This window comes from Perca fluviatilis, chromosome 2 (genome assembly GCF_010015445.1).
Source record: "Perca fluviatilis chromosome 2, GENO_Pfluv_1.0, whole genome shotgun sequence".
NCBI lineage: Eukaryota > Metazoa > Chordata > Actinopteri > Perciformes > Percidae > Perca > Perca fluviatilis.
Window position 1 is genome coordinate 35,590,750 of NC_053113.1, and position 26,792 is coordinate 35,617,541.

Here is a 26,792-nt window from a genome sequence, read left to right on the forward strand (position 1 = left end):
ATCTACTAATCGTCAGGTTTTCTTGAAACCAGCGAGGGACCAGTTGTACTTTTTCGGTTTGATGTGAAATGGTACTTCACAGCACTCCTACTTCACTTTCAGGAACAAATACATTCTATGATGAGCATGATCACTCACAACTGTTTACATTAGTAATCAACACAGTGAACCTGACGTCAAAAGAAGGGGGGGAGGTGAGCAAAGTCTGTGCTGAAAATATATGTCTGATGAATTTGAAGGGGCCGTTGGACTTTGACCCAGCAGGGGGAAATGTGTTGACGCTGTTCCGGTTACTGAACTCTGGAGATTACTCAACAACACCAAAAATGAAAGCGTGTATGAGCTGGCTCCTCAGATCTGGGTACATGAGCTAAAAGCTACCTGCAGCACACATAGACAAACACCAGGCCCATGTAATCCCCGAAAGCCAAATGCAACAAAGGACCAGGTGGAGTACATTGAAGAAAAAACTAAAAACCCAATCCAACAAGCATGTTAAGGGAGAAAAACAACAAAATCAAGAAAAGAAATAGAACAAGGCACAAAATTGTCTGTAAAATAATTTGAACTGTACAGAATAGGCCCCGGCAGTCCAGAAAGGGTCGGATAGGAGACTCAGCAAACACCGCTTCTTACCGCTTGGCCATGCCAGTCCTACTTTCAACTTTCTTCTCTTCCTCTCTAAATCTGGCCCTCCCCCGCCCCCAAGCCTTCTCGTAACCAATCGGAGTTAGACATAATGCTCCTTCAGCACCACCTCCATCAGCATCCCCACCCGTCTCTCCTGGCCTGTCCAGTTTAGATGTAGTACTCCTTCTTCTCGTCTGTGTTGTTGTGTCCGCCCTCCGCGTTGATGATGGCCGTGTCTGCGTCGGCTGCGTCGTCCGCCCCTTTGGCTTCATGCGTGAAGTAAGTTCCTGCAAACGTACGGACAAAATGAGCCCCCACACCTCCTCCGCCTCTTGTGCACTTCAATCCTATTGCGCTCCACTCGCAACAATAAAAAGCACTTGACGATGTGTTCATGATCAAGTATGATTGCGCTGCCGATGCCTTACCTTTGTGTCTGGCAAAGTATCGACCAAGCACAATGAGTGCACAGAGGATGGCAAACATCACCACGGCAACCACACCTCCGATGACAGCATGGTCGATTTTCTGCGGTGCCCCCTCGCCGGCTCTGGAGTCTTACAAAAAAAAACAGGGACAATAACCGTAAATAATTTTATGATCAGTAAACCGTCCACTCAGCCGGCCACTAATACCTTCACACAGACTGGACCACACTGGAAGCTGGGGCCATTAAGTCATTAGGCTGCCAAAATAAACAAAATTGTTTTTATTTTTTTATTTTTTACCAAAAGCATTTAAGCATGACCTATCCAGAGAGGAAACGCTTGAATAGGCTTGCCAGCTTATGTTGTTTACCAATAAAAAAATGAGATGATACCACAGCACAACGTTAGTCCATGGAGATGGCATATGGTTCAGAATTTGTAACTAAACATCCCACAAATAGGCTATTAAACCATTTAGTTCCTTCTTACTGAAAAAAATCATGCAAACCACTGCCAATAGTTCAGCTTGATAATACCCAGAATGAGGCTGTTTACTAACTGAAAGGTTTAATGTGTTGAAATGTAACGTGAACTAATACAAACCATTTTCACTGTTTTAAACCTAAACATTCTAAATGTGTGCCAGTTCATTTCCTGTTGCAGCCCAAGAAAGAGGTCGGAGAGGCACTGGAGTGTAACGTGTACCATGCCTCGCATCATAACATAGACTAGGGCTGGGTGATATGGACAAAATCAGATATCGCCATATTCCTGACCAAATACCTCGATATTGATATTGCGGCGATATTCTAGGGTTGAAAATTGGTGCTCTAACAAAAGATCTTCACACTTAGATTTTAGATAAATAATCATCAGTAATGTGAACATGATGTCTAAGTGGGGAAAAGGCAAATAATAGAACAGCTAGAACAGTCCGGTAAGTTCAGAAAAGTACATCACTTTACTGTAATGCAGCCTTTAAAACCAGGAAAAGACAACACTTATGCCATATTACGATATCCAAATCTAAGACAATATCTCTCATATCACGATATCGATATATTTCCCATCCCTAACGTAGACCCAACTAATCAATGAGGAAATTCATTGGCAAGTATTTTTATAATCAATTTTGAATCGATTTTATTTCCAACTCTCAGGCAAGAAAGTGAAATATTCCTCTAATAATGAAACAAAAAAACAGCATTACTTGAACATGTTTAAAATGAAGTCTAAAGTCTCTCGAAGTCATAAATCATACATTTTGTGACGTTCTACTGTCGAAGCAGGCTCGTTATATGGCCGTTTTCAGTGCTTCATATAGCCGAAATGGCTGCTCGAGCCCCTTGAGTGAGCAATGTTGAAAAATGTTTTAAGACAGTTATTTCACCATGAGACCATAGACACTGTCTGCAATTTCATCGCGAGTTCACACACTGTAAAATACGTTGTGATTTAAGAGGCCATTTCTGGAAGTTATAGAGCTCAATCATCAGAAATAGACACAAGTCTGGAGATAAATTGGCGCCCGGAGTCCCCATGCAGAGAAATACGTGGCTGCCTCAGGTGTCACGGAGTATCACTGTCTAGCATTTAGCCAGATTTATCCGTGCACCACAGTAGAACAAGGCAAAATCTGAAGCTTTTAAATTTCCAGTCTCAGAATAGTTCAGAAGCATTTATCAATAGTCTATATCTGTGCACATTTGGACTGATGGAGGACTGGCAGGCGAGGGAATGGCTGCACTGTTCTTTGCTGCATGAGAGAGCAGCTCAATTTTCCATCACTCTCACTAGTCATGCTCTGAACTTGAATGATTTTGATAAAAGACGAGCGGAGAGTGCCGAATTTCTCAACGCTGTGAGGGCATTACAAGTCGAGTTGAGGGTTTCTAAGACAAGTGACACGTTCACATCTCTACCTAAGAAAACAACAACACCTCATTCAATTCAGCACGACGGCGTCCTGGAAGGGAGGGTGTGCGCATTTGAACTAATTAATGAGAAAAGTTGTGTTTCAGTTGAGCGCCCACTTAAAAATGGACTGGCCTTCATGGAGCGCAGCGTTGCTGCGCGGCGGTGTTTATGTGAAGCAGGGACGTGCAAGGTGCCGTTTGTTTACTGTACCGGCGATGTCGGATAGCACAGCTCATTCCCCCGCGGAGAGGGAAGGGCCCATTCTCCATGTTAATGAACGTTCGCCACTAAATGGCCTGTACACAGTCCTGTCTCCTCCCTCAACCAAACAACCCCCCCCCCCCACACACACACACCTTCCTGCCCTCACCTTGCTCCCCGCTGTCTTCTGTTTGACACATCCGCAGGGAAACATGCAGGGTCTGGGCCGCCTCTGCACACCGAGGGATAGTTTTATTTAACCGGTAGAAAAATTCGCCCAGGTTAAGCACCGAGACTATCACAAAAATGTCAAACTAAAAAAAAAAAAATCCCATAACGCCTACAGTATCAACTGTTATGGTTGGTTGCATATCATGTTGCCTGCATTAAGTACACTACTGAACACTGGTTTTCTGTTTGTCAGTTCTGTATTTACTACAAGGGAGGGCCACAAAAAACACGATCTCGACTTCAATATAAATATTGCCGTTGTGCTCAGTTTTATTCATTTTGCGTTGGTGCTGCAGCCTGCATTACATCGGGAGATTATTAAACGTTGTTACATAATGCAATACAATACAGAGGTCTAAAGCGCATTGTAAGCCGATTTTTAAAACGTAAAGGTCTACTGTGATACAAGTTTTATAACATTCTGAGGCTGAAAAAGATTTTAATAAGTCTGAAAATGTCATTAAAGTTATATCAGATTTGCAATTTTTACGTTACCAACTGGTTGTACATAGTTGGGTAGGTGGAGGTTTTTACCAGGCAGGCAGGGTCTAACAAAAATATGTAACTGGTTCGATTTTGGGAAATGTAGGAGCCAGTGTTTTTGGAGCTTAACCTTTTTAAGGACTAAAAGTCATGATATTTCAGCATCTGCTGCATCCTTTTCACCTTTTTGTTTTCTTTATCACATGACTAATTTAGTTTTTTTTTGGTGTCATGCCAAACATCTGGCCAATCCCACATGGGATAACAAGACATTGCTATTTTACTAAGCTTAGCTTACATCTTCTGGTAATACACAAAAAAAACAAAGAGCAAAAAAATGACCATGTTATAAAGTACTTATTCTATATTCTTTCAAATAACACATTTCAAATCAAAGAATGAATGAAAGAACTGCAACCTACGTTCTCTACAGTTTATTCAGTATTTTTTTTTCTCATCTCCCAGGCTTTCGCCAAGTAATGAATGAACTAATCTAAATGTTTCATCCAATCAATGAATGTTTTTTAACTTAATAAATGCTGAAGAAGGCCACAAGATGTTTACATTGCAAGGCAGCTGGATTCTCGATACTACAAGATCACGCAACCGATCACGTATTAAGGCCGTTTTACAGTTGTGTGGAGGCTCCACGCAAAGCTCTCGCCGTAGCCTATATAAGTGGCCTGATGTTTATACTTGTGCGCTGGTGTGTGCGTCGAGCCGCGTGTGTGTGTGTGTGTGGGGAGTGTGTGGTAGAGGGAGAAGTGAGAGAGTGCCGGCGATTAGCTTCGGAGCGAGTAGCGACTCTAGAGTCGTAGTGACACAAACATCTTCAAGTAATGCATTTGCTGCCAGCTCACTGAACCAATCAGCGTCCAGTAAAGGAGCTACGGTACTAGCAGCTACGGCCGTGGTTTAAGTGTGTGTGTGATGGCCAACAATGGCAGACGTGATAGACAGATCGTTCATCCAATCACCTGCCAGGTATTTTTTTCAAAGTGCCTGCTATTTCCCAAACAGTTTCCAATGACAGCTTCTCAGGTGGTTCTGTGTAACAAACCATCTGGCGCGTCAGGTTAATGGGATGTGGCTAACGCTTGTTTAGTCCAGAACCAAATGGGCTGCATTTTATATGGTGCATGCTTTCAAAGTGCTGTAGAATTCAAACACACTGACCATAGGGACCAATTGCCTTTCAATGTCTTGAACAGGGGGAGCAGAGGATCGAACCCCAAACCCTAACCTAACCATATTGGGTGATCCACCCCTAAATCGGTCACCGTTGAGTCCTCAAACGTCATGCATCATAAAGTGCAGGACTATCCTTTTTATGTTTCTGTGAGATATTATTTTGCTCCCAAGGTGGACCAAATAACGGGAACATCCTACAATATTATCACAACAAGGGTTAGCGCCAATCTCTTTACATAAATATTTTTACTATATACTACTATGGGCCAACAGTTAACATAGAAAACGATTAGACATACATTTAAATGCCCTGTGTAAATGGTGCCCTGCTGGTAGGTTTTACAACGTGACCTACTTTCACTTAAGTACGGTGCAGTAAAGTTAATCAGATGTCCGTGATCTGCGTAACGACAGTACAGTGGGACGTCTGCCTTCAACAGAGCGACAGTAATAACCTAATATACCATCATTACTGAGTTTAAACTACATTCTCGGTTATGTTTGCACTGAATAACGCATTCAATAAACAGAAACATAACTCTTGCAGCGCACATGAACAGATGCGCAGTATTAGCTCACACAGAAAATAGCACCCTCGTGAATTAGCCTACTGTTGCTGACGTACATTCATAAATCCTGCATAACATCGTCCCGTACCTACAGGACCTCAGACTTACTTATTGATGCACGCACAGAGTAGTGTCGACAAACTTAGTCCAATGAGGGGAGAAAGGAAAGTGTGATAGCGTTCCACGTTAACGTTTTGTTCTCTCTCACTCGAGACCGCTGTGTCCAACGTTACTAGAAGGTAGAGCGAGCTACAACTGACAGGGAGAGAGAGAGAGAGAGAGAGAGAGAGAGAGAGAGAATGTATCACTACAGCCAATCCAGTCTGCTCAAAGCGATGGTCTTTTTCACAAATAGGTTGCACGTAAAGGGGGAAAAAGTAGCTTCCACTTAAGGAGCCCTATGTCTCGTCTTTGTGTCTTTGCTAGTTTAAGACCGACGCACTTGTCAATTTCCTGTCCAGCGCCCGCGACTAGAATTAGTGTGTTTGACAGGGTGGGGGGCGGCGTGGCATCACGATGGTGGCTCTCCATCGTGATGTCGGCCAGCCATCACGATGGACGATGATATCGTCCTTCGGCACGACCCTACTTCCTCCACAGCGCTGCAGAGGAGGGTCTGGCTAGTCCACACAGTATTCCCGGGATGGGAGAAAAACGTGCGCTGGTTTATTGGCATTTCTTTAAACCAATCACATGCGCCGTACGGAGCAACGGCGCTTTTGCAAATTAGCCTCGGGAAGGAACTTGTTTTGATGGAACACGTGTACGTTCAAAGGTTGTTTTAGTCGTGCAACAGAAAACTCAGATTGGACAGTCTAGCTAGCTGTCTGGATTTACCCTGCAGAGATCTGAGGAGCAGTTAACCATAGTCCTCAGAAATCCACCGCAGTTTAAAATGCCAACACAAAGGAAGCCCAAGGCAACGGATATCCGGCCTAAATGAGTGAAATCCGGCGGAATTTCCGGCGGCAATGGAGCAATCCCGGAAGTGGAATGTCGTGGATACAGACTAGGACTCCTGCAGTGCTGAACTGGGATCTGACACCGATCTCTGACCTCAACAAGAACTGATACATTTTTTTTCATTACTATCATTCCTCCCTCTTCCTGTGTAGATTAGTTTGTCATTCAGCGCTCTAACACACCCAGGATCAAGAGTGTGATTCCCTTCAGGCTGTCCATTTTCAATATATATGAAACATACATTTATACGTAATATAACACTACGCTTAGAATAGAAACCTCCAAATGACCGACAGTGTTATTACAGCAGCCTTTGTGGCCTCACACTTGAAATGAGTAGAATTTGATTATGTCTGTAACGTGGCTGGTGTCCATAACGCCGGCGCAGCTCTACTCACGGCTCCATGGGGGAGTGCTGACATGCCAACACCGGCTTCCTGACAGGATGTGCACAGCCGTTGGGATTTATGGGGGAATAAAGAGGATTTGCAACTGATGCCTGTGTCTGCGCGGCGGTGAAATCTGCTCCGCTGAACTCGCAGTGCCACATGTTTTACAGTCGCACCTTTCCCTGGTCTCTGTAGTGGAATGACTAATTGCCGCGCTGGTCAGCAACGGAGCATCTAATAAGACTATCTGTCAGCGTGTTGATCGGCGCTGCAAGCTTGTCACCAGGCTGATAACATGGAACATAATTTTAGTTTTCCCGTCTTTTTTTTTTCTTCTTCTTTTAATAGTTTTCTGCTCACATAACGAGGCAAGTCGCACACACACGCGCTATCCCTCACACACAAACGCATTACAATTTATAGATGTAATTACATTGATATAATGGAAACAATGACTCTCTTGCATTGGAAGAGCAAAGCTGTCAATTGCACTGAATAGACTCTCACAGTAACCTTTTCCTGGACAGCGGCAGGACAATCGGGCATTGCTGCAGAATCAACTTGAGCACCGTCAATAGCCATTTTGCAGCATTAAACTGCCATGGTCCGTGGCTTTTGTATTTGTTGCTGTTTGAAAAGGAAATGAACGTAATGAGATGAGCATACATGGGCAATCTCCCCCCCCCCCCCAAAATCATTATTCGTGTTGCTGTTGTAGCAGACCATCAACAGAGCACAATATTGTCCTCAGTTGAATTCCAATGCCAGTGCTCGCTCGCTAAATAGATTCTCCGAGTCCTTTGTAATAACCCAAAGAGTGTTTTGAAGATGTGCAAATACAGCTGTGACATTTAACAGTGTTGCCGAAATACAAGCGAAGGTCCGACTACAACTAATAAAATGGCAATTGAATGGAAATTGTGACAGCGAACTTGAACTCCTCGGTGGCAGGTAATTGTATCTTTTGATGCTGTCAAACTTCTCGGAACAAAAGACTCTAGCACCCGTCTCCACTTCATACTTTTCATTCAACGTGTTTTCCCCGCAGTGGAGAGCAAGGCTAAGAAATATGGTTTCCAAAATAATAAAAATAATAATAATAAATCCCTGCTCTCTCCGCAAAGTTGCTCGCAGTAAAGTGCACATAATATTCAACCAAATCCAAAAAGCAGAGCTCTTTTCTCTATTTACTACTGCTTTATGAAAAAACCATAATACTGCAGTGAAAACACTCTTAACTTCAGGGTGGTCCGGCATTACTAACCCATTCCCCGGAGACCAATTAAAATGGACCATTGCGATATTTTCTTTCTTTAATAACTGTGTAAAAGAAAAGAGAGGAAAACCTCAGGTCGTTAAAAAAACACCTTTTCAACTGGGAATCCGAGTAAACAAATGTGAGAGAAAAAAAGAAAGAAAGTAATTAGCATTTCTAAATGATTCTTTAATTTTTCCAATGAAATACTTCAAATAGAAATGATACATGTGAGAGTTAGAACAACGCTGGTAAATGCTTAATGGCTAGTTAAATACTGAATCCACTCATAACGGGCTTTTGCTGAAGTCAGTAGCGTACGTGGAGTTGAAGCTTGAATCCCAAGACTTGACAGCAGTGGAAACCTGCCATCACCTTACATGTACAGTACCAGTGCTGAGGGAGGACAGAGCAAACATGTATGAAAACCTGCCAGAAATGGATTCCTAATATACCATCTGGTGCAAAATCACATGATTTACTCATTTCAAGAAAAGAAAAAAAAAAATCCATGTGTTTGTCAGAACAAAGAAAAGGGAATAACCCTGAAGTCATGTACTGTACGTATGTATTCTGTGCACCGCATGTTCGAGTCATAACGATCTACAAATCCCTGACGGCATAGCCAAGCAAGCAATAAAAATTATATTATGGTTCGTAGTATTATCAAGTCTTAAGGGTGCAGTATATAGAGGCCAAACTCCTGTTCATGTGTGGTGTAATGTTTGCTTGCAAAGCTCTTATTGGCAGTTAATTTACAACTTGTACTATCCATAAAGCAGAAGACTTGAGAACACCCCGTAACTCATCACAACCCAAAGCCTCTGTGATGTTTTTACTTTTTATTTTTCCTTTAGATTATTCAGCTGAGGTCCTACCATAGCATGCTAAACAGCAATTTACCCTGATCTGCAGAAACATAGGGTCTTTTTAATCAAGTCTACGACATAATTCCTTATTCCATGTCTTTGCTCTGGCTCCTCTCAACGAGCTGGGAGAGGGGGGTGGGGGGTTACTGAAGGCTTAGCCGGGATATCATGTCCCTGCCTCGGATCATCTCTGAGCATCTGACGATCTGGAGTATTATATCGCCACAGACTCTCTCTATTCCTTCAGAGCTGTGGGATTCTGGGTACATTCTGCCCTCTTCCCCAAAAAGAAATACACAGACACTGACAAAGAACATTTTGAACATTGTGCTTCCTTCACACTAAGATACACAATGTTTTTTTTCTCAAACAGCTGCATAGATCTGTGTTTGGTGTGTTATGTCTGTATCAAGTATTTAGATCAGTGAGAAAGAAGGTCGCACATAATTGTCAACTAAAAGCTCTAGCTTCAGTGTTTAGTGTAAATACGCCATAAAAGCACATGGAGAGAAACAAGGTCTGATAACTTTCAGAAGAAATGTTCCTCTGAAAGGATGACTTATCTCTCCCATGAGGTTTACGTGTAAACACACACACACACACACACACACACACACACACACACACACACACACACACACACACACACACACACACACACACACACACACACACTCTGCATCTTTTAAGTCCCTGAAAGACATGACAATATGAACTCTTGTGAAACTTTCTGAACATGCAGCAGAGAAGACAAACTACTGTGGGATTCTGTACTTTAACGTCGCCCACTGCACAAAACCATATCTAGGCCTTGAACTGACGCGTTGGTTTGCAAGGCAACAACAAAGCTACTTTACCAGAGAAGCAAAAATCCAACAAGTAAAATCATAGCATTTTGGAATTGAAATTTTTTTTTAACATCTATTATGAACCACAAAACGACAGGCAGGGGATCTGACACTATTCAGAAACCCTTTTTATTTTTCATGTTTTCTTTCATACCACAGGGAAAGTAGTGTGCACCTGCCGCTTATGTTGATTACTGAATGACAGCAACTTGAAATCTTAGTGTATTCATGTAAGATCATCCCAGTCCTATAGTGCACTGGAAACATCTAGGTGGAGCGATCAAATTACAGCACAAAATATGGTACAAGGTACAATCTGCGATTTTTTTTTTTTTTTTTAGAAATTCAAAAGCTGTATTGTATTACACCTGCCAACACTAGACCACAGCTAAATATACTGCATGTGTGTTATTACCTTTGCCAAGGAGGTCATGTTTTCAGCCAGGTTCGTCTGTTTCTTTGTTTGTCTTTCAGCTGGATTACGGAAATCTGCTAGCCCGATTTCCATGACACTTTGTGGAAGGGTGTATCATGGGCCAAGGAAGAGCCCATTACATTTCGGAGTGGATCGGAGTCATGGGGCGGATACACAAATAATTTTTCACGTGCATTAGGAACCAGTGGCGTGGCTTGACCTTACCCCTAGGTGGAGCTACGACTTTATAGGTAGCTCGGTGTGTTTTAGTCGTCTACGGTATGCTAAGGTTTGCAGCTGCGACCCGGGACGGTGTGTTTCATTTATTGGTGTGGTTGGTTATTATGGTATATGTATAGTTTGAGCGTTACACAGCGTCGCTCTCAAATAATGCATTATGCAAAGTAAGTTAAATAGTGGTACTGACTGCTGGTTCATCTGGTAAATAGGTAGGAGTCACGATGGCGGTAACCTGTGGCTGTCTGCGTATCTCTCTCTATATCATGTGCTCTGCTTGGTTTTGCCTTGCGCTAAAGCTGTTGTGTGTCTACAGACACGGTGAGTAGGGACGGAGCCTGAAGTACTTTAATCATTAGAACTTTAATTTCTTGGTTGTTAAGTCACCTGCCGGTTTGTGAGTTGTTGAGCCTGTGCAGGTCTGCTAGTAGTAGCTCGGAGGACTTTTGTATCCTGGATTTCTTTTTTTTATGTCTATGTGTCATTAGCTGTAATAAGACCATGTATTTGATACTTTTTAACGTCATTGCTACCTGACTAAACTTTGACATAAACCAGTCTGTGAACCACTCACCAACTATTAGTCAAAATAATTCATAATTTCTGCGCCTTTTTTAACTCAAATATTAGGTATAATATCATAAATTAGGGTTATTGACCATGAATAAAAAATGCATTGAAAAAAGTGACAAAACCTTTAAAAAAAACGTCAAAAGCATCGAAAAAAGCGACAAAAACGTTGGGGGGGCAATAAAGCGTCCAAAAAAGTTACATTTTCAATTTAGAACCGGAAGGACAACAAGTTCATGGTTGACGGGAAGACAACACAAGGGTTAATGTGGACGCAACCTTTTGAATCTGCACATGCTTTTTGTGTAATCTGTATGGAAGCGTGCCTATGTTCCCACAGCCCTATGTTCCCACATTTCTAAGAAAAATATTTTTCATTGAAAATTAGGCCCTATGTTCCCACAGCCCTTTGTTCCCACATTTCTAAGATTCTTTTCAAAATTAGGCCCTATGCTTCCACAGTCCCAACATTTCTAAGAGTTTTTTCCAAAATTAGGCCCTATGTTCCCACATTAACCTTTTTCATAAATTTGTATCAGATTTTATCCCCCTTTCTCTCAATTTGGTAGCCAATTACACCCAACCTATTATCCAGTAGCAATGGACTACAGATGGAATGTAACCCTAACCCTAACATAGGGCCTAATTTTAAGAAACATCTTAGAAATGTGGGAAAATAGGGCCTAATTTTAAGAAACATCTTAGAAATGTGGGACCATTGGGCTGACCCCATTTGTACATATTTGCCCTTTTATGTGGAATCTTTTCAATTTAGAAGTACGTAAATGAATGCACAGCTGAGATGATCAGGCTTCAAGCACTGCACAACCATATTTTGACCTAATTCTAATAGTTTTGGAAATATATCCAGACATATAACGCTTGCAGATTTTTCATGTTAAAGAGATCCAGACTTTACCTTGGTGGATAGCGTGGCGTGGCCTTCTAGTTTTATTTTATTGGATCCCCATTAACTTCTGCCATAGCAGTCGCTAATCTTCCCCGGTGTCCACGCATTTAAATGGCCAAATAAAACATTTAATGGAACCAAGTTCCAAATAAAAACAAAAAAGTAAATACATAAACTCATCCTAATGCAACACAGTCATCAATAATGTCAAAAAAATGGTTCAAATGACCACATATAATATAAACAAAATCAAAAAGTGCTCCAAGCTAGAACAGCTTCATGGCTGAAACTAATATGCCTTATCCAACAAATACAACCAGATGTAAGTCCACAAAAATCCATAAAAGTCAGATTTGTAGACATCTACACATACTAAGTTATTTCTTTATTTTTTTATTTTATTTTTTTTAACTTACATCTGTAATGTGTGAGCAATTGGTAGTTGTGATCAGTTAACAAACACACAAAATTATTCTTTTTTTTTTTTATCAGGAACTCTTCAATCTATATGTGACAATAACTGAAATGTACGCATCCAAAGATTTACTGATTAGACCTTCAAACTCAGGATACAGTAGTAGTACCGTGGCCCCTGATTACAGCCGAAAATCACAGCTGGTGGTGGAGGTGGCCGTGCCAATTCACACTTGTGTTATGACGGAGAAAGAAATCGTGCTGTATACTTTCTTATTGAGGGAAATGCTATACTGTGCGGTTATGCTGATTAAGGTAGTGCAAAGCAATCTGCCGCAAGCCAGCTTACCATTGCCCCTGTGACAGGGTATTTAGAAGAGTAGTGAACTGCAAGAAAGCTCAATTACATCCTCCCAGCATGTACTGCATAAATCACCGTAAATCCTCTTTCAAGCCTGTCTTTCGGAAATTACTGGAATGTTACAGCAGAAAACACGGAGAGGGTTTGCATCTGTGTAACTCGGGAGGAGATGAGCTCAGGGGAAAAGATGCAGAGTAATGCACACTTCCACGTAAAGCCACTTCCTGTTTGCCCGAGCCACACCCAGAGAGAGTCGGAGAGCTAAAATGAGGCTGCAACCATGCAGCATGATCACTGGCATAAAGCTGATAACTTTATTTGAGAGAGAGAGAGAGAGAGAGAGAGAGAGAGAGAGAGAGAGAGAGAGAGAGAGAGAGAGAGGAGAAACGGTAGCTTGGATAGGAGTTTCAAACATGAGGTAATTTAAAAAAGTTCTGTCATAGTGAACAAAGCAACAACAACAAACAACCCATGAGACCTCACAAATATGAACACAGACGAGGCCATTTATTTGACCATTGACCCTTTTTTTTCTTTTTTATTAATTAATTATTATTATATTACATTATTGAAAAGCCTTTTTATTTGATAAAATTTGTATTTGTATTAATGAATGATATCTAAAAGCTACCACATTAGAATAGTGGAACTTTTGATGCAGTCTCGCACTGAGTTTCAAACTTATTATGTGTGTATTGCCAATCCACATTTTTAAGACTGTATGAAACGCAGAGTGGCCATGACAAAAGGGCCAAAGTTGCCGTATCTCTAAAGCAGCTATTGATAAACCGATCTATTCTTTAAGGATAGTTTTTGTATCGAAATGTCACATTCTGGCATATCCAAATGTCAACTCCCAAGGTTGCCTCGCCATCTGTCTAGCCTTAGCGGTGCTTTTGAAATAATAGTGTATTTTTTTTGGTATGTTTTTTAATGGTTAATATTAAAATATTTTTTTGCAACAGAGCTTAATCAAAGTATAAAATAGATGCCGAAAGGTTGCTCTGCTATAAACGCCCAAAATGAACTGCCTTTAATTCATTTCATATGTCTTTGAGAAAATAGTTATTGATGTTTTTTGGCCTCGCAAAAACGAGATGCGACTGGCATTTGTAGGGGAGATGTAAAGGGCATTATAATTTGATGGATGGGCCGGTTGAGATGTAGCTGCAGATGCTCATAAGATAGCAGAACAGCAAAGCAGAGTCTCTACGTCTTCTCAGATCAAACATGTGACTGCAAAGGGCTATGACAGGTGTCTCTGACAGCCGTGCGCTGCCCGTCCTTAGTGTCACCTATCAGCCGCGCTATCTGATTAAAACTGGCCATCCACGGTCTCCCTTAGCCTTAGGTACAGGCCCTCATTCTTTCTTACTTGATCACATGTGCATGCAAGCTCACACACACACACACACACACACACACACACACACACACACACACACACACACACACACACACACACGATTGCTGAGAGGGACAGTAGTGGGGGCATACAGTACCTTGCGTGTTGACGGGGTTGGTGGTGGGTGTGGGGATAGTAGTGGGAGCATCTAGATGAAAAGAGTAAAAAAAAATAAAGAACATGTATAAGAAATAAAGGAAGTCAAGAGTAAAGAAATAGACAAAAGTCATTATAAATAGATGAAGAGCTGTGCTATGAAGAAAATCCTAACATAGCTTCTGGGGTGAGTTATTTTTTTAAGGGACTAGAGCGTGATTTATGGTTCTGCGGAGGCTTCACGCAGAGCTTTTGCCGTAGCCTACCTAAGTGGCCTGAAGTTTATAGTCGTCTGTTGGTGTGTGCGTCCATCTCTTTTAAGAGAATAGCAGGGCCGGCATGTGTGTGTGCATGGGGAGTGTGTGGTAGAACGAGTGAGAAAGTGATGGCAGTTAGTGAGAGAAACAAACAGTCCCTCCAGAAAAACGCGACTATGCAATCGCATAATTCAATGCATAATCAGCCAAAGTCCGCATATTTATTACGGGGGCCGCATTTTTTAAAACACGCCACACTTTCACCGCATAAATTGCCGATTTCCGCGCAAAATATGCGGGGCTTGCATGATTTCATAATCCCCGCATTTTCGTTGCAAAAAAAAGTCACACATATCTTAGCAGAAAGTTGAAAAATGTTGCATTTACTTCACACAAGAGCAGCCAATTTTTGCAAGTTCCCGCAATTTCATTGCATAAAATTGTATAAATATCCCGAATATTCCATCGCATTTTTTTAAGAAAACGTGCTGAACAAAGTGTGTCCCCTGTGCTTTCTGACCACGGTGGGAAATCTGTAGCAGGAAAAGTTATCCCTCTCCTTGATTTCATGTTGTTTATGGAACACTGAAATGAGTCGAGTGAAATGCTACCAAGCCACATGCGTCGCTGCGACGTGTAGTTAAATTTTTTGAGAGGTGCACCTCAGGCTACGGCGTGGGGTCCGCATCTCCACATACCTACGTACGTAGCCACGGCATCAATGTAACGCAGAAGCATAAATTGGCCTTAAGAGCCCGTGCTACCACAGCGGTGCTTTTAGCTAAATGCTAATGTTAGTATGCTAACAATGACAGTGCTAACATGATGTTGTTAAGCAGTTTTTTATCATTGTCACCTTGTTAGCTTAGCGTGTTAGCATGCTAACATTTGCGCTTGAGCACTAAACGCAAAGTGCAGCCAAGGCTGAAGGAATGCCATTCATTTTGAGGCTTCAACAAATCAAACTTTTCACCTGATGATGCCACTAAATGAAAAGAGGGCGACATTGTGTGCACCAGATTTAATGGCAATAAACCGAATAGTTGATGAGATTTCTGACCTCATACTGGAAATGTCAATGTCACGGTGCAGCTATAGGAAATCAGGGGATCACTAAAGTCGTTAGGATTCATCATCTAGGAACCACTAATGTCTGTACAAAGGTTTGTGCCAATCCATTCAAAAGTTGCCCACTAAACATGAAGAATGTCAATGTCTAGGTGGTGCTAGAGCAAAAGCTGGGGGATCCCCGAAATCATTAGCCTATATCCTCTGGGAACCATTAATTTCTGTATATAAATGTCATGGCCATCCATCCAACAGCTGTTAAGGTATTTCAGTCTGGATCAAAGTGGTGGACCGACCAACAGACCAACCTACAGATTGTCATCCAAAGAGCCGTGCCTGCTAGTTTTATAGCTATTTCACTGGCCTGGGGTTGTATTATATTATATGATATTATATTATGTAAAGCTATTGTATTTCTTTTTTTGATACATTTTCTAATTAACTATGAATAATAATTCCTGGCAATCATGGAAAGGTATTGATATTTGCCACAGTCTCTTGCAATAATTAAGTCAAACTGCAAATTAAAGCACTCTGGTGGTCTCCCGCTGCAGCACAGCAGAGCCCCGAGCAGCATCCTCCGCCCCACACTGTACTGATTAGGCCTGTCACTAACCCCAAAACAAAATAATCAGAAAGACAAAATGGAGGGCAATTCAGGTATGCTACGGTACTAAGGAGGGCTGAAAGCTTCCTCATCAGGGGAATATATGCCTGGTGCAGGGGAAAGATAGCACGACCCCTTGCTGTGGGAGAGTCGCAGCAGGGGAAATTGGCTGGCTGTCTCCATGCCTTTACTGTCTGCACTCCATCAAAAAACAACAGCGGGAGACCACATACTCCCAAACTAATGATAAAACATCAAGGACAGCATAATGTTGCCGCCGGGGATGGAGTGTATGGCGGAGGTGGTGTTGATGGTGGTAGGGGGGTATCAGGCAGAGATTCTCTTCTGACAGTATTTGAAGAGGGGGGGTGGGCAAGATTTCTTTCCCTGTGACCGAAGGCAGTCTGATAGCTGAAATGTCAGTGTCTGGAAGAGGGGAAATTGGCCATTCAGGGAAGAGGGTCTTCACAAAGGCTGGGATAGGATGTGGCACATATAATATCCAGGCGAACAAGAATTCTCCATGGGCAATTTCCAGGCTGGATGACTCTGGGCTCAGCATTATGGGGGCTGAAATATGAGTGTATTTTGGAGAGGCCATATTTTCAGGGAGCATTTGTATCAGTGAGGAATTTGATATGAGAAAATTGAACCATAAAGTGAAACAATGTAGGAGAAATTGTTTACCCGTGCCTGCTTAAACCTGCCTGCCAACACAACAGCAGGGACGAGATTTAGCTTTTCTTTTGTTTGTTTTCACTTGCTTAAAAGTTCCGTTTACATGAAGTCTTATAGAGGTTTTCTTCGAAAACAAGGGGCAAATGTCGGTAAAAGAGGTTGTTGTAGAGCAGCTCGTCGAATTGATACTGTGAAAAACTAACGTACAAGCTGACGTGTTGAAAGTTGTCCATCACTATGTTGCACATTTGACGAAATCCGTGCGAATCACAAGGACAGTTTCACAACAGCCTTTCGTAAGAACATGGAGACCCATGAGCCCTGTCTGCTCATGCTGTGTCAAAGCCCAGATGAAGCCCAGATTTCCAGTGGCTTGTGAATCTTTGACTTCTTGTCCACGGAAGACTTATAGTTCAAAAAGTCAAGCGTGGGCTAAAGCGTGGTGGTAATAGCAGCATTGTTCACCTGCCAACAGGCAGTGTGTGTGTGTGTGTGTGTGTGTGTGTGTGTGTGTGTGTTATGGCACCAGGTCAGCTTGTGTGAGAGACAGGCCTCTCTCTGGTCAGTTCTCTCCCACACCACACACCAGCCAGGGGGCACAATTCACAGCAGACACACCCACGTGGAGAACAGCATGACAAGCCTCTTTCTTAGCCTTTCGACCAGCCACATATAATACAGGCACTGCAATAGCACTTGATTTGATGGGGATTTACATCGGCCTCACACCTGTCTGGGCTGTCACACGGTGAAAAGTCATTAGTCTTCTTTTGAAATGGGAAGAGCCCGAAGAACTAGCAGCAGTAGAGGGTGGCAGCAGTACGAAAGAGAATTGATGGAAAATTCAGCTTGGCTCTATCAATAATTCTTACAAGCAAATATTTATCAAGAACAAAACAACTCATTAAAATAAAGCTATTTGTTGCATGCAGTGGGTAAGACAAAATTAGTTGTTTTTTTTGACAGGTGTGTGATGCTTTAACAGGAGCAAGAGCTCTTAAATAATACAAAAATAAAATAAAACAGTAAAAATGCCAGATAAAAGAAGAAAATGGTAATTTTGTTAGAAAAATGTGAAGTTAGTGGGCGGGATAACAGTGGTGGACAGATTGAAGTCATGCTTTGCTACTGAGAAGTTAAACCAAAATAGCCCATGTTCCTCATGCTAAGACCAATATGCTGCAGAAACGCACGCTAATTTAACCACTGTAGAAAGCATGATTATTTTGGGCCAACAAACTCTCACATGGACCACAACATGATTTTGTCTGGCATTAAATCCTCCAGAAAAGAGGAGAGGGAGTCTCGGACATAATTATACGCGTTTATTAGCACCTTTGACCAATCTCCTGTGTCTCATTATAGCGAGCTGGAGTCCTAGTGCCTCCAACGCTCGTACACCAGAGGAACTGTGTTTAATGGAAATTGGTAAAATATGTGGATAGGAAGTTACTAATTGAAGACGTCAAAGCCAAAGGCACAAACTCTAATGGCAAATGTACTGTAGGTAGAAAGGATAGTTGTTTTTTTATTCTTCATTTGCCTCCCGTTGTTTTTCATTCATTCATGCGAGTGTTAAGGGGTGAAGCATGGAGCGGCTGAATTTAACATTAGCATTAGACCCACATCATTCGTGAGCTCCTAAATGCCCACAGGCACTTCAGTGCAAACTATAAGAATATTATATTATAACTTTAAAGATCCGTGTTTGAGAAAAACATAACGTAAATCTCTGTTTCAAAGGAATTTTTGCACAACAATTAGGAATTTAGTCGTGATAGCTTGAATATGTCTGCCTTGAGTGAGCCATTTTCCGGCATATGCTGTCCCTTTTTGTTTGGAAGTGATCATTATGGCCCATTTGGGAACAAGCAGGTGTCATCATCTGCCTGGCAGAGCACAATGATGAATAACCATGGGGCGGCAGAGTTGTGAGAGTCACCGGGAAAACTATGTCGCAGTGACAAAGTCACACATGTCAGACGTATGACTGTGTAAAAAATCTGTATACTGTTACTTTAACTGCATTTAACTAAAAACTGAAGAAGAGACTAGCAGTGTTCTCTGAATGCTTTGAACCTGACAGATTTGGATTAGTGAGGTCCTTGTGTGTTTTAAAGCCCAGTTTATAAAACATTCATAAACCCTACATGGTTATTCTTCAGTAGACAAGTTTCCAAGTGTAGAAATTCAGATCCAGGTTTCTTCTTACATAAAACTGCATTAGTCCTGTACCCACAGCACTCCTTATTTCCCTTCTTTAATTTCTCCTGCCTCCGACAGGTTTTCAGACGCCTCTGCCCAAGACCTTATCCCTCCATTAAAATCCTATTCACTGCTTGCTCCACAATTGATGGAATGGCGTTGACGTTTAAAACTATTACGAATGCATTTATTTCCACAAATGCACATTTTTCAGTCACTGCCATAAACATTTGCCAGCCAGACAAAAAAAAAAAATTTTAAATTGCTGTTTTTTTTTTTTTCCCACAGACAGTTCATGGCTGTCAACACGAGCTAAACAAGCAGACAGAGTATAATCAAAACAATATCGCTGTTGTGAAACCTGCAGCTCTCACAATTCACAATATTCACAGTTTGCTGTTATTTTTTATAGTCTATGCTTTTAGCATAGGCTGGATAAACAGCATTACATTGCCAGGAGAAGCCTATAGGCCGGGACACATATAGCCGACGGCCGACCATTGACAGAAAACCCCGTCGATATGATCAGTCGCGTCCCCGAGGTCCAAAAAACTGCCACAGAACACACCAAAAAGACGAGACGAGATGTAATACATCTCTATAACAGCAGGCGGTGCTAATCTGTAATGTTGCCCAAGAAATGAAAACCGGCAGCTGATTGGACGAACGCATCACATGGGTTTGTTTTCTCCGGATATTGAGAGCCAGACTGTCATGGCGGCCGTTCAGAATATGATCTCATATTGTACTAAAATAGTTCACTGAAACGTGTTTCTGAAAACATTTTAAGCGAGAAATAGGCCGTGCAGTTGCTGAATCTGTCTTCATTTCAGCTCAACAAAGGTCAGTTTAAAAGATTTTCATCAGATTTTGAGAGACTGTAGTCACCTCATTCCGCTCGTCATTTCCGGGTGAGTCCCGATTTCCCTGCCGCCGACTGAACATGTCAGGTCGGCCAAAATGAACGCCGACAGCCCCCCAGTCTGACGACGGCACGGGACACACCGAACAGATTCGAGTCACTGACCTCGCCAGACTGTCCCACGGCCGATAATCGGGTTAATGTGTCCCGGGCCTAACGAGAGAGGGCTTGGCCCCTCCCCTGCTGCTATCGCTGTGTCAAAACGCTGAAAATGGCAAGTTTTGCTGAAAATTTTGAAACGTGCAACAAGGCAGGCCTGCTTGGTTTCTTTCTGTAAATCATTGTAAAGATTTACAAAGAATATGTTTACGGAATTTAGCCTGCTATCAAACTGTGACGTTTCGGGACCGATTGGTGGGGATTTGCTACGAACGAAGTACACACGCCGATACACTGGTAAGATGCCAATTATGTTTAACCATGTATCCAGCTAATTAAAATAGCTCACGTTAGGGCTGCTCGATTATGGAAAAAAATATAATCACGATTATTTCGGTCAATATTGAAATCACGATAATTTAACATGATTACTTGTTGACTTCTGGAAAGAATTATTGAACTTAAAAAACGGTGGAAAAAGTTAAATAAATCAACAGTAAAAAAAACTGTGAAATTTGCCTTAATACTTTTCCTATATTTCAACTTTATTTTTTCATTCAGAACACAAGAGAAAATAAGAGTTTACTTGCAAAACGTAATGAGCTAAATAATTGTTTTTCTGGATTATTCTGTTTTTGTGATCATTGGGAGCCGAAATCATAATCACGATTTAAATTTCAATTAATTGCACAGCCCTAGCTCACGTTACTTTATTGTGTGAACAGTTAACTTAATTTAATATTGTATGTGGCGTTTATTTATTTATTTTTATTTATTTTTTTTGCGTGGTGCAAATGTCATAGACAGTATATAATGGACCATTGGACCCCGGTGCTCTGGACGGAGACCAGTGAAGGATATTAGAAGCACTTTTCCGGTGATGGCCAGCTTTACTGCGCAGCCTCCAACTGAGAGAGACAACGTAAATGTGACGTGAGCAACGTGTCTGAAAGTTGTAAGTCTTCTGGTAGCTGAGCCAAGAGAAATCTCAATCATTCCCAATCTTACAGAGACGGAGAGCGTAGGTATATGTAAGGAGATAACATGGGCACAGGCTAATTATTGCTAACTAAAATGCTAGTTAACATTAGTAATTAAACATAAACAGCTCATGTAAGTCGAAACTGCCTGCAAGCTTATCCTGTACTATACGGTAATTCCTATTTTTACAAAAACGTCTGCTACGGAGCCATAGCGTGAGGTACAAGGTAATGGAGCCTTTTATACATTGTCGTGTTTCTTTAGAAATAAACAATGGACAAATAGTCTTTAAACGCTTCAGATGTAAAGTTATTCGTTGTCAAGTGACGTCAAAATGAATGCTAGTCAGTGGAATGCTAACGGGAGGTGATGGCCAGGTAGCATCAAAATGGCGCCATAGGAGGTTCTGAGTTCTGAAGCGAAGCTTACCCCCTTGGCAAATGTTCCATCAAAACAAGTTCCTTCCTGAGACTATTTGGCAGAGCCACAGTCTGTGCGATTGGAGCTCAGTGCCGCCCAAGAGGATTGTGATTGGTTTAAAGAAATGCAAACATGTTTCAACACGTTAGGCTGAAACGTAAGTGTTGGTTTCAGTGGCCAAATCCAACAGTTTGCATCATTGTGTGGTCAATCAGATATAATGACAAGCTTTCGCACCATAGCATAACCCACCAGGGTTTGGACAGAGCTGTCCTATCCTGTCTCGTTTTGTTCGTTTGGAATGAGACTATTTCATTTAAATAACATTTAGCTGTTTGCCATTGTTCTCTAAACAGCACGGCTCCTCACACCTGGCTGAAACATCAGCAAAAAAAGTTGACTGTAGATAATTATGGGCATGGGCCCAGACGATAAACAATCGGCTATGTGCCAGCTAAATCCATCCCCACGGATTGGATAACATGCAAAACATATATAAAAAGAATTATATTTAGGGCCCGAGCGCCGACAGCGGCGAAGGCCCTATTGAAACTGAAGGAATTATTGTTTCTTTCTTTCTTTCTATTCTTTTTCCCGTCAAATGAATTGGCTTTTTGAGGGGCTTAACATATTCAAGTCTATTCGCATCAAGTCTGGTGAACATTTACGTATTTTAAGGGTTTTGGGAATAGGCGCACAAAAATGGCTCGCTAGCGCCCCCTAGAAAGTTAAGAAAATTGAGCCCCTGCAGTGCGTTCAATGTAGACTCACGAACCTTGGTACACATATGTAACATGTCAAGATGTACAAAAAACTTCATTAGAGCTGTCGGTACACGATCCGTTCTGCACATGCGCAAGATAATACTGTTTTACCGAGGATACGACCTGCACGATCTGTTCCACGCTAGCCTATGGCTAGCCTCCACCGGGAAGCTAACGTTAGTTTAGCTAACAGCTAATTCGGCTAACCGCTAGCTGACAGCTAGATATAAAATAGGTCTAAAATAACGTTAAGTCAACCTTAATGGGAGAAGCAGGCTACAGCTACATTAAGACTTTACAGTAATAACAATAAAGACAAATATTGAGTGATTTGTATTTTAAATGAGCACAAGTACAGTAGAACTGACGTAACAGCTGTTATATATGTTAACGTTTATTTTCAAGTTTTACTTTGAGGGTCTTTTAAAGTTATTACATGCTGTCTCAGCTAGAGGGTTAGCCGAATTAGCTGTTAGCTGAACTAATGTTAGCTTGGCTGTCGACCGGAAGCGTAACTAACGTTAGCTTGGCTGTCGACCGGAAGCGTGGAACAGATGGTGCAGTGTATTGAATCCTCGTACAACAGCGCATGCGCGAACATTTTGCGCATGTGCAGAACGGATCGCGCATGTGTCGCGCATGTGCAGAACGGATCGTGCAGGCAGAACGGATCGTGTACCGACAAGAGCCATACCCTAAACCCAACAGGAAGTCCGCCATTTTGATTTCAAAGTTCGAAAGTAGTGCGATTTTGGCCATTTCCACATGTTGTACTTTAACGAACTCCTCCTAGAGATTTCATCTGATCAACTTCAAACTCGGTCTGTGCCATCTTAACACCTTAAAGATGAAAAGTTGTTAAAAGAAAAACTTTGCGTCATAGGGCGTGGCCGTGGCGGGACAGCCATTTTGTGCGTTTCGCCGCCGAAACAGGAAGTTGGTGTAACTCGAGTGTACGTTGTCCGATTACCTCGAAACTTTTCACGATTCATAAGAGTCCAACCCTGAGGACAAATAAAGGCCGATATTTACTTAAAGTCATAGCGCCCCCCAGTGGCAACAGGAAGTAGGCCTAAAAGTCAAGGTGCTATACTTTAACGAACTCCTCCTAGAGATTTCATCCGATGGACTTCAAACTTGGTCTGTACCATCCCAACACCTTAACGATGAAAACTTATTAAAATATAAACTTTTCGTCAGACGGTGTGGGCGTGGCGTGGCGGCCATTTTGAGTGTTTAGCGATGAACAAAGAAGTTGTTGTAACTTGAGTGTACGTTGTCGTATCTGCCCAAAATTTCTCACAATTGACAAGGGTCCAGGCCTGAGGACACCTACAGGCCAAAATTGACTTTTGGTCATAACGCCCCCCGCTGGCATCAGGAAATCTGCCTTATATGACAAACATCATCCGATTTACATGAAACTCAGAATGTGTGTTCTACATGTGATACTGATCCGCCCCCTATAATATGACCACGCCCACTTACTCAGGCCCCGCCCCCTTTCATAACATTTGAACCGTTTAAGGTAGAGTCTTGTGTGAGGTGTCAATGAACTCAGCAGAGAGTTCATTCTTCATTGGTGATGGTTTGGCCCGCCCCCTAAGATTTATCTACGCCCCCTTTTATAACTAATGACCCGTTTGATGCAGACCCTTGTGTGAGGTATCAATGAACTCAGCAGAGAGTTCCTTCTTCATTGGTGATGGTTTGGCCCACCCCCTATGCTTTAGCCACGCCCCCTTTTATAACTAATGACCCGTTTCATGTAGACCCTTGTGTGAGATATCATTGAACTCAGCACAGACTTCCTTATTCATTGGTGATGGTTTGGCCCACCCCCGTTGCTTAAGCCACCCCCCCTTTCATAAAACCTTACCCATCTAAGGTAGAGTCTTGTGTGAGGTATAATTGAACTCAGCAGAGAGTTCCTTTTTAATTGGTGATGGTTTGACCCGCCCCCTATGGTTAAGCCACGCCCTCGTTCATAACCTTTGACCCGTTTAAGGTAGAGTCTTATGTGAGGTATCATTGAACTCAGCACAGACTTCCTTTTTAATTGGTGATGGTTTGACCCGCCCCCTACGCTTTTGCCATGCCCCTTTTCACAGCTAATGAACCGTATGACGTAGAGTCTTGTGTGAGCTATCGTTGAACTCTGCAGGGAGTTCCCTTTTCATTGTTGACGATTTGCGGCGTCTGAGTGCCGCACGAATGCACGGTCGCAAGGAGCGGCGTCTGCTGGTAACCCCGACGTGCGCAGAGGCGCGAGGGCCCATCCATCGCTGCTCGCAGCTTTAATTTTTTTGGTTTCTGATGCCCATCAGGAAATGTTTTGAGGTGTGTAATGTACAGTTGTAGGTATAAAGTATAAGGGTAGCCTAATGCTGAGATGCACTAATTTATCATGTTCTGAAGTTCCCTTTCAGACATGTTCTAAAGACATGTGAAAATCCTCTGCTTTGATTAATAATTTGTGTTTGATATTTGGTTGTTTTTTTATTTTTGGTTACGGAGTTACAATTTCTTTACATTATAAACTATTAGTCACTCATTAAAAAAAAAATAAAAAAAATCCAGATTCTGTGAATATTTTTCATTTGAAAACATGTTAAACTCCTGGACCGAGAAGTTCTACTTGACTTGAATGTCTATCACATTAAGTTGCGTACTGGGCCAAGATTGGCTCCCAAACTAGTTGTGGTGTCTTAAAACCATGCTCTAAAACTAAGACAAGAAATGTAACCCCTTCTGCAGATTAATGTGAAAACAACCTAACTCTCGGCAAACACCATTTTGCACAGTGAAGCTGGAACACACAGCTTTGAGAGGAGGGGATTTAAGTTCTGAGCCTCAGTTCATGCGTCGTGGATTTGCTGTGATTCAAAAGACTAGATATCAATCTTTTAGTCAGTTAGCTTGGAGGACAAGCAAATTCTAATCTAACCCTAACGTCAAGAAATATTACTATTCCTCACACTTGTTTACCAATGTTAAACAATGGGAATGTGTTAATTATGTTGTGAATATGTTAAATTAACATAAAGCCTTTCAAGCAACTAAGAACCTGCACCACGTTAGGAAGTACACTTTAATCAGTCAATTTTAACATAATTACACACTGGGGATGCAGAAATAATTTTTATACAAATTACTTGAGTCTAAACGGCAGATCCACCCGTCCTGGTTTTCGGGTATAGTCACTGGCAGGCAATGTTTTTGGCACACAGGCAGAAACAAATTGAAACTTGGGAACACAATACAAAATGCTCTTCTAAACAGCAGGGAGGTAGCGCTCCAAGGAGAGAAAGCTAAACTCACCAGCAACGGCTGCACCTGCTGCAAATTTATTTTTTCCCTCGTCCTCATCACCCCTGCCAGCCACCAAAAATAGGAAATTAAGGTCCGAAGAGTGTGTACTTCACTGACGTCACGTTACATGATTTCAAAACAGTACGGTTACCGCCTGCTGTTCCCCCTTGGGGATTTTCAAGTACAAAGATGCCTGGTGCACCGAACAGTTGAGTTGTTTGCAAAACAAGTTTCAAATCTTTCAGAATTTTGTGTGATTGCAGCCAAGTATTTTGTGTGTTTTATTGTTGTCTTGAGGATTGTGATGTGTGAAAGTCGGGTTTAAGGTAAAAGAGAAGCTTCAGTGAGGAGAGAGTCATACTGGTCGCTGCATTTGAGGTATAAACCAAGGGGAATAAACAGCCTGCTGCATTTAAAGTCAAGTCCTGGGAGAGATGGTCCCTTTATTGCCCTTTACCGGTTGGCTGCAAAACACATTGAAATTCAACCCCCTTCAATATAAGTCAGCTGAACCAAAGCCCATCTTTATGTTAGAAATGCTGTATGGAGTTCAATTTCTGGTATTAGACCTAATAGCCAATAGTGTTTTCTGTTTTATAAAGGAATAGTTCAAGATTTGGGCCTTTCTGGCCAAGCGTTAGATGAGAAGATTGACACCACTCTCATGTCTGTACGGTAATTATGAAGGTGCAGCCAGGCTTCAAGACATCATTCAGATCACCACAGGAGACCCATCATACAAGCTACCTTCGAGGGGAACTATTGTTACGAGAATACATGAATTGTACGACGCTGAAAAAGCTACGAAAATGAGGCAGTTGGCAGAAGGTAGTTTTTATTGCACTAACTGGAGACCACTGGACATGGTCGTCACAAGCAGGTGCATACGTTAAGCTGACCCATATTGCAGTTGCATACTTGGCTACACCAGGCTCAACAGTGCCATGTGAGAGACTGTTCTCTTTCGCAGGCAACGTTCTGCAGAAGAAGAGGTCAGCTCTATCATCTGAAAATTTTAACAAGCTAGTCTGCCTGAGCAACTGGTTGAAAGAAGACTAGACTGTATAATTGGTTGACAGGAGGAATGTTAACAGAGA

General features: G+C 42.0%; 1 protein-coding gene across 3 annotated transcripts in view; it reads right to left on the minus strand.

Annotated features, from left to right (window-relative positions):
• Positions 1-503: 503 nt before the first annotated feature.
• The window catches only part of cadm1b (cell adhesion molecule 1b), a 172,200-nt gene continuing 145,911 nt past the window's right edge, over positions 504-26,792 (minus strand). The window contains exons 9-11 of one of the 3 annotated variants that reach the window (XM_039783068.1): positions 14,384-14,434; positions 1,059-1,187; positions 504-917 (exon numbers count right to left, since the gene is read on the minus strand). In XM_039783068.1, the coding sequence (XP_039639002.1) occupies positions 799-917; positions 1,059-1,187; positions 14,384-14,434 (299 nt within the window). In that variant the 3' untranslated portion in view covers positions 504-798. Of the gene's footprint in view, positions 918-1,058; positions 1,188-8,505; positions 8,654-14,383; positions 14,435-26,792 lie in introns of those variants that run through there. The other 2 variants (XM_039783077.1, XM_039783086.1) reach the window with 2 other exon arrangements.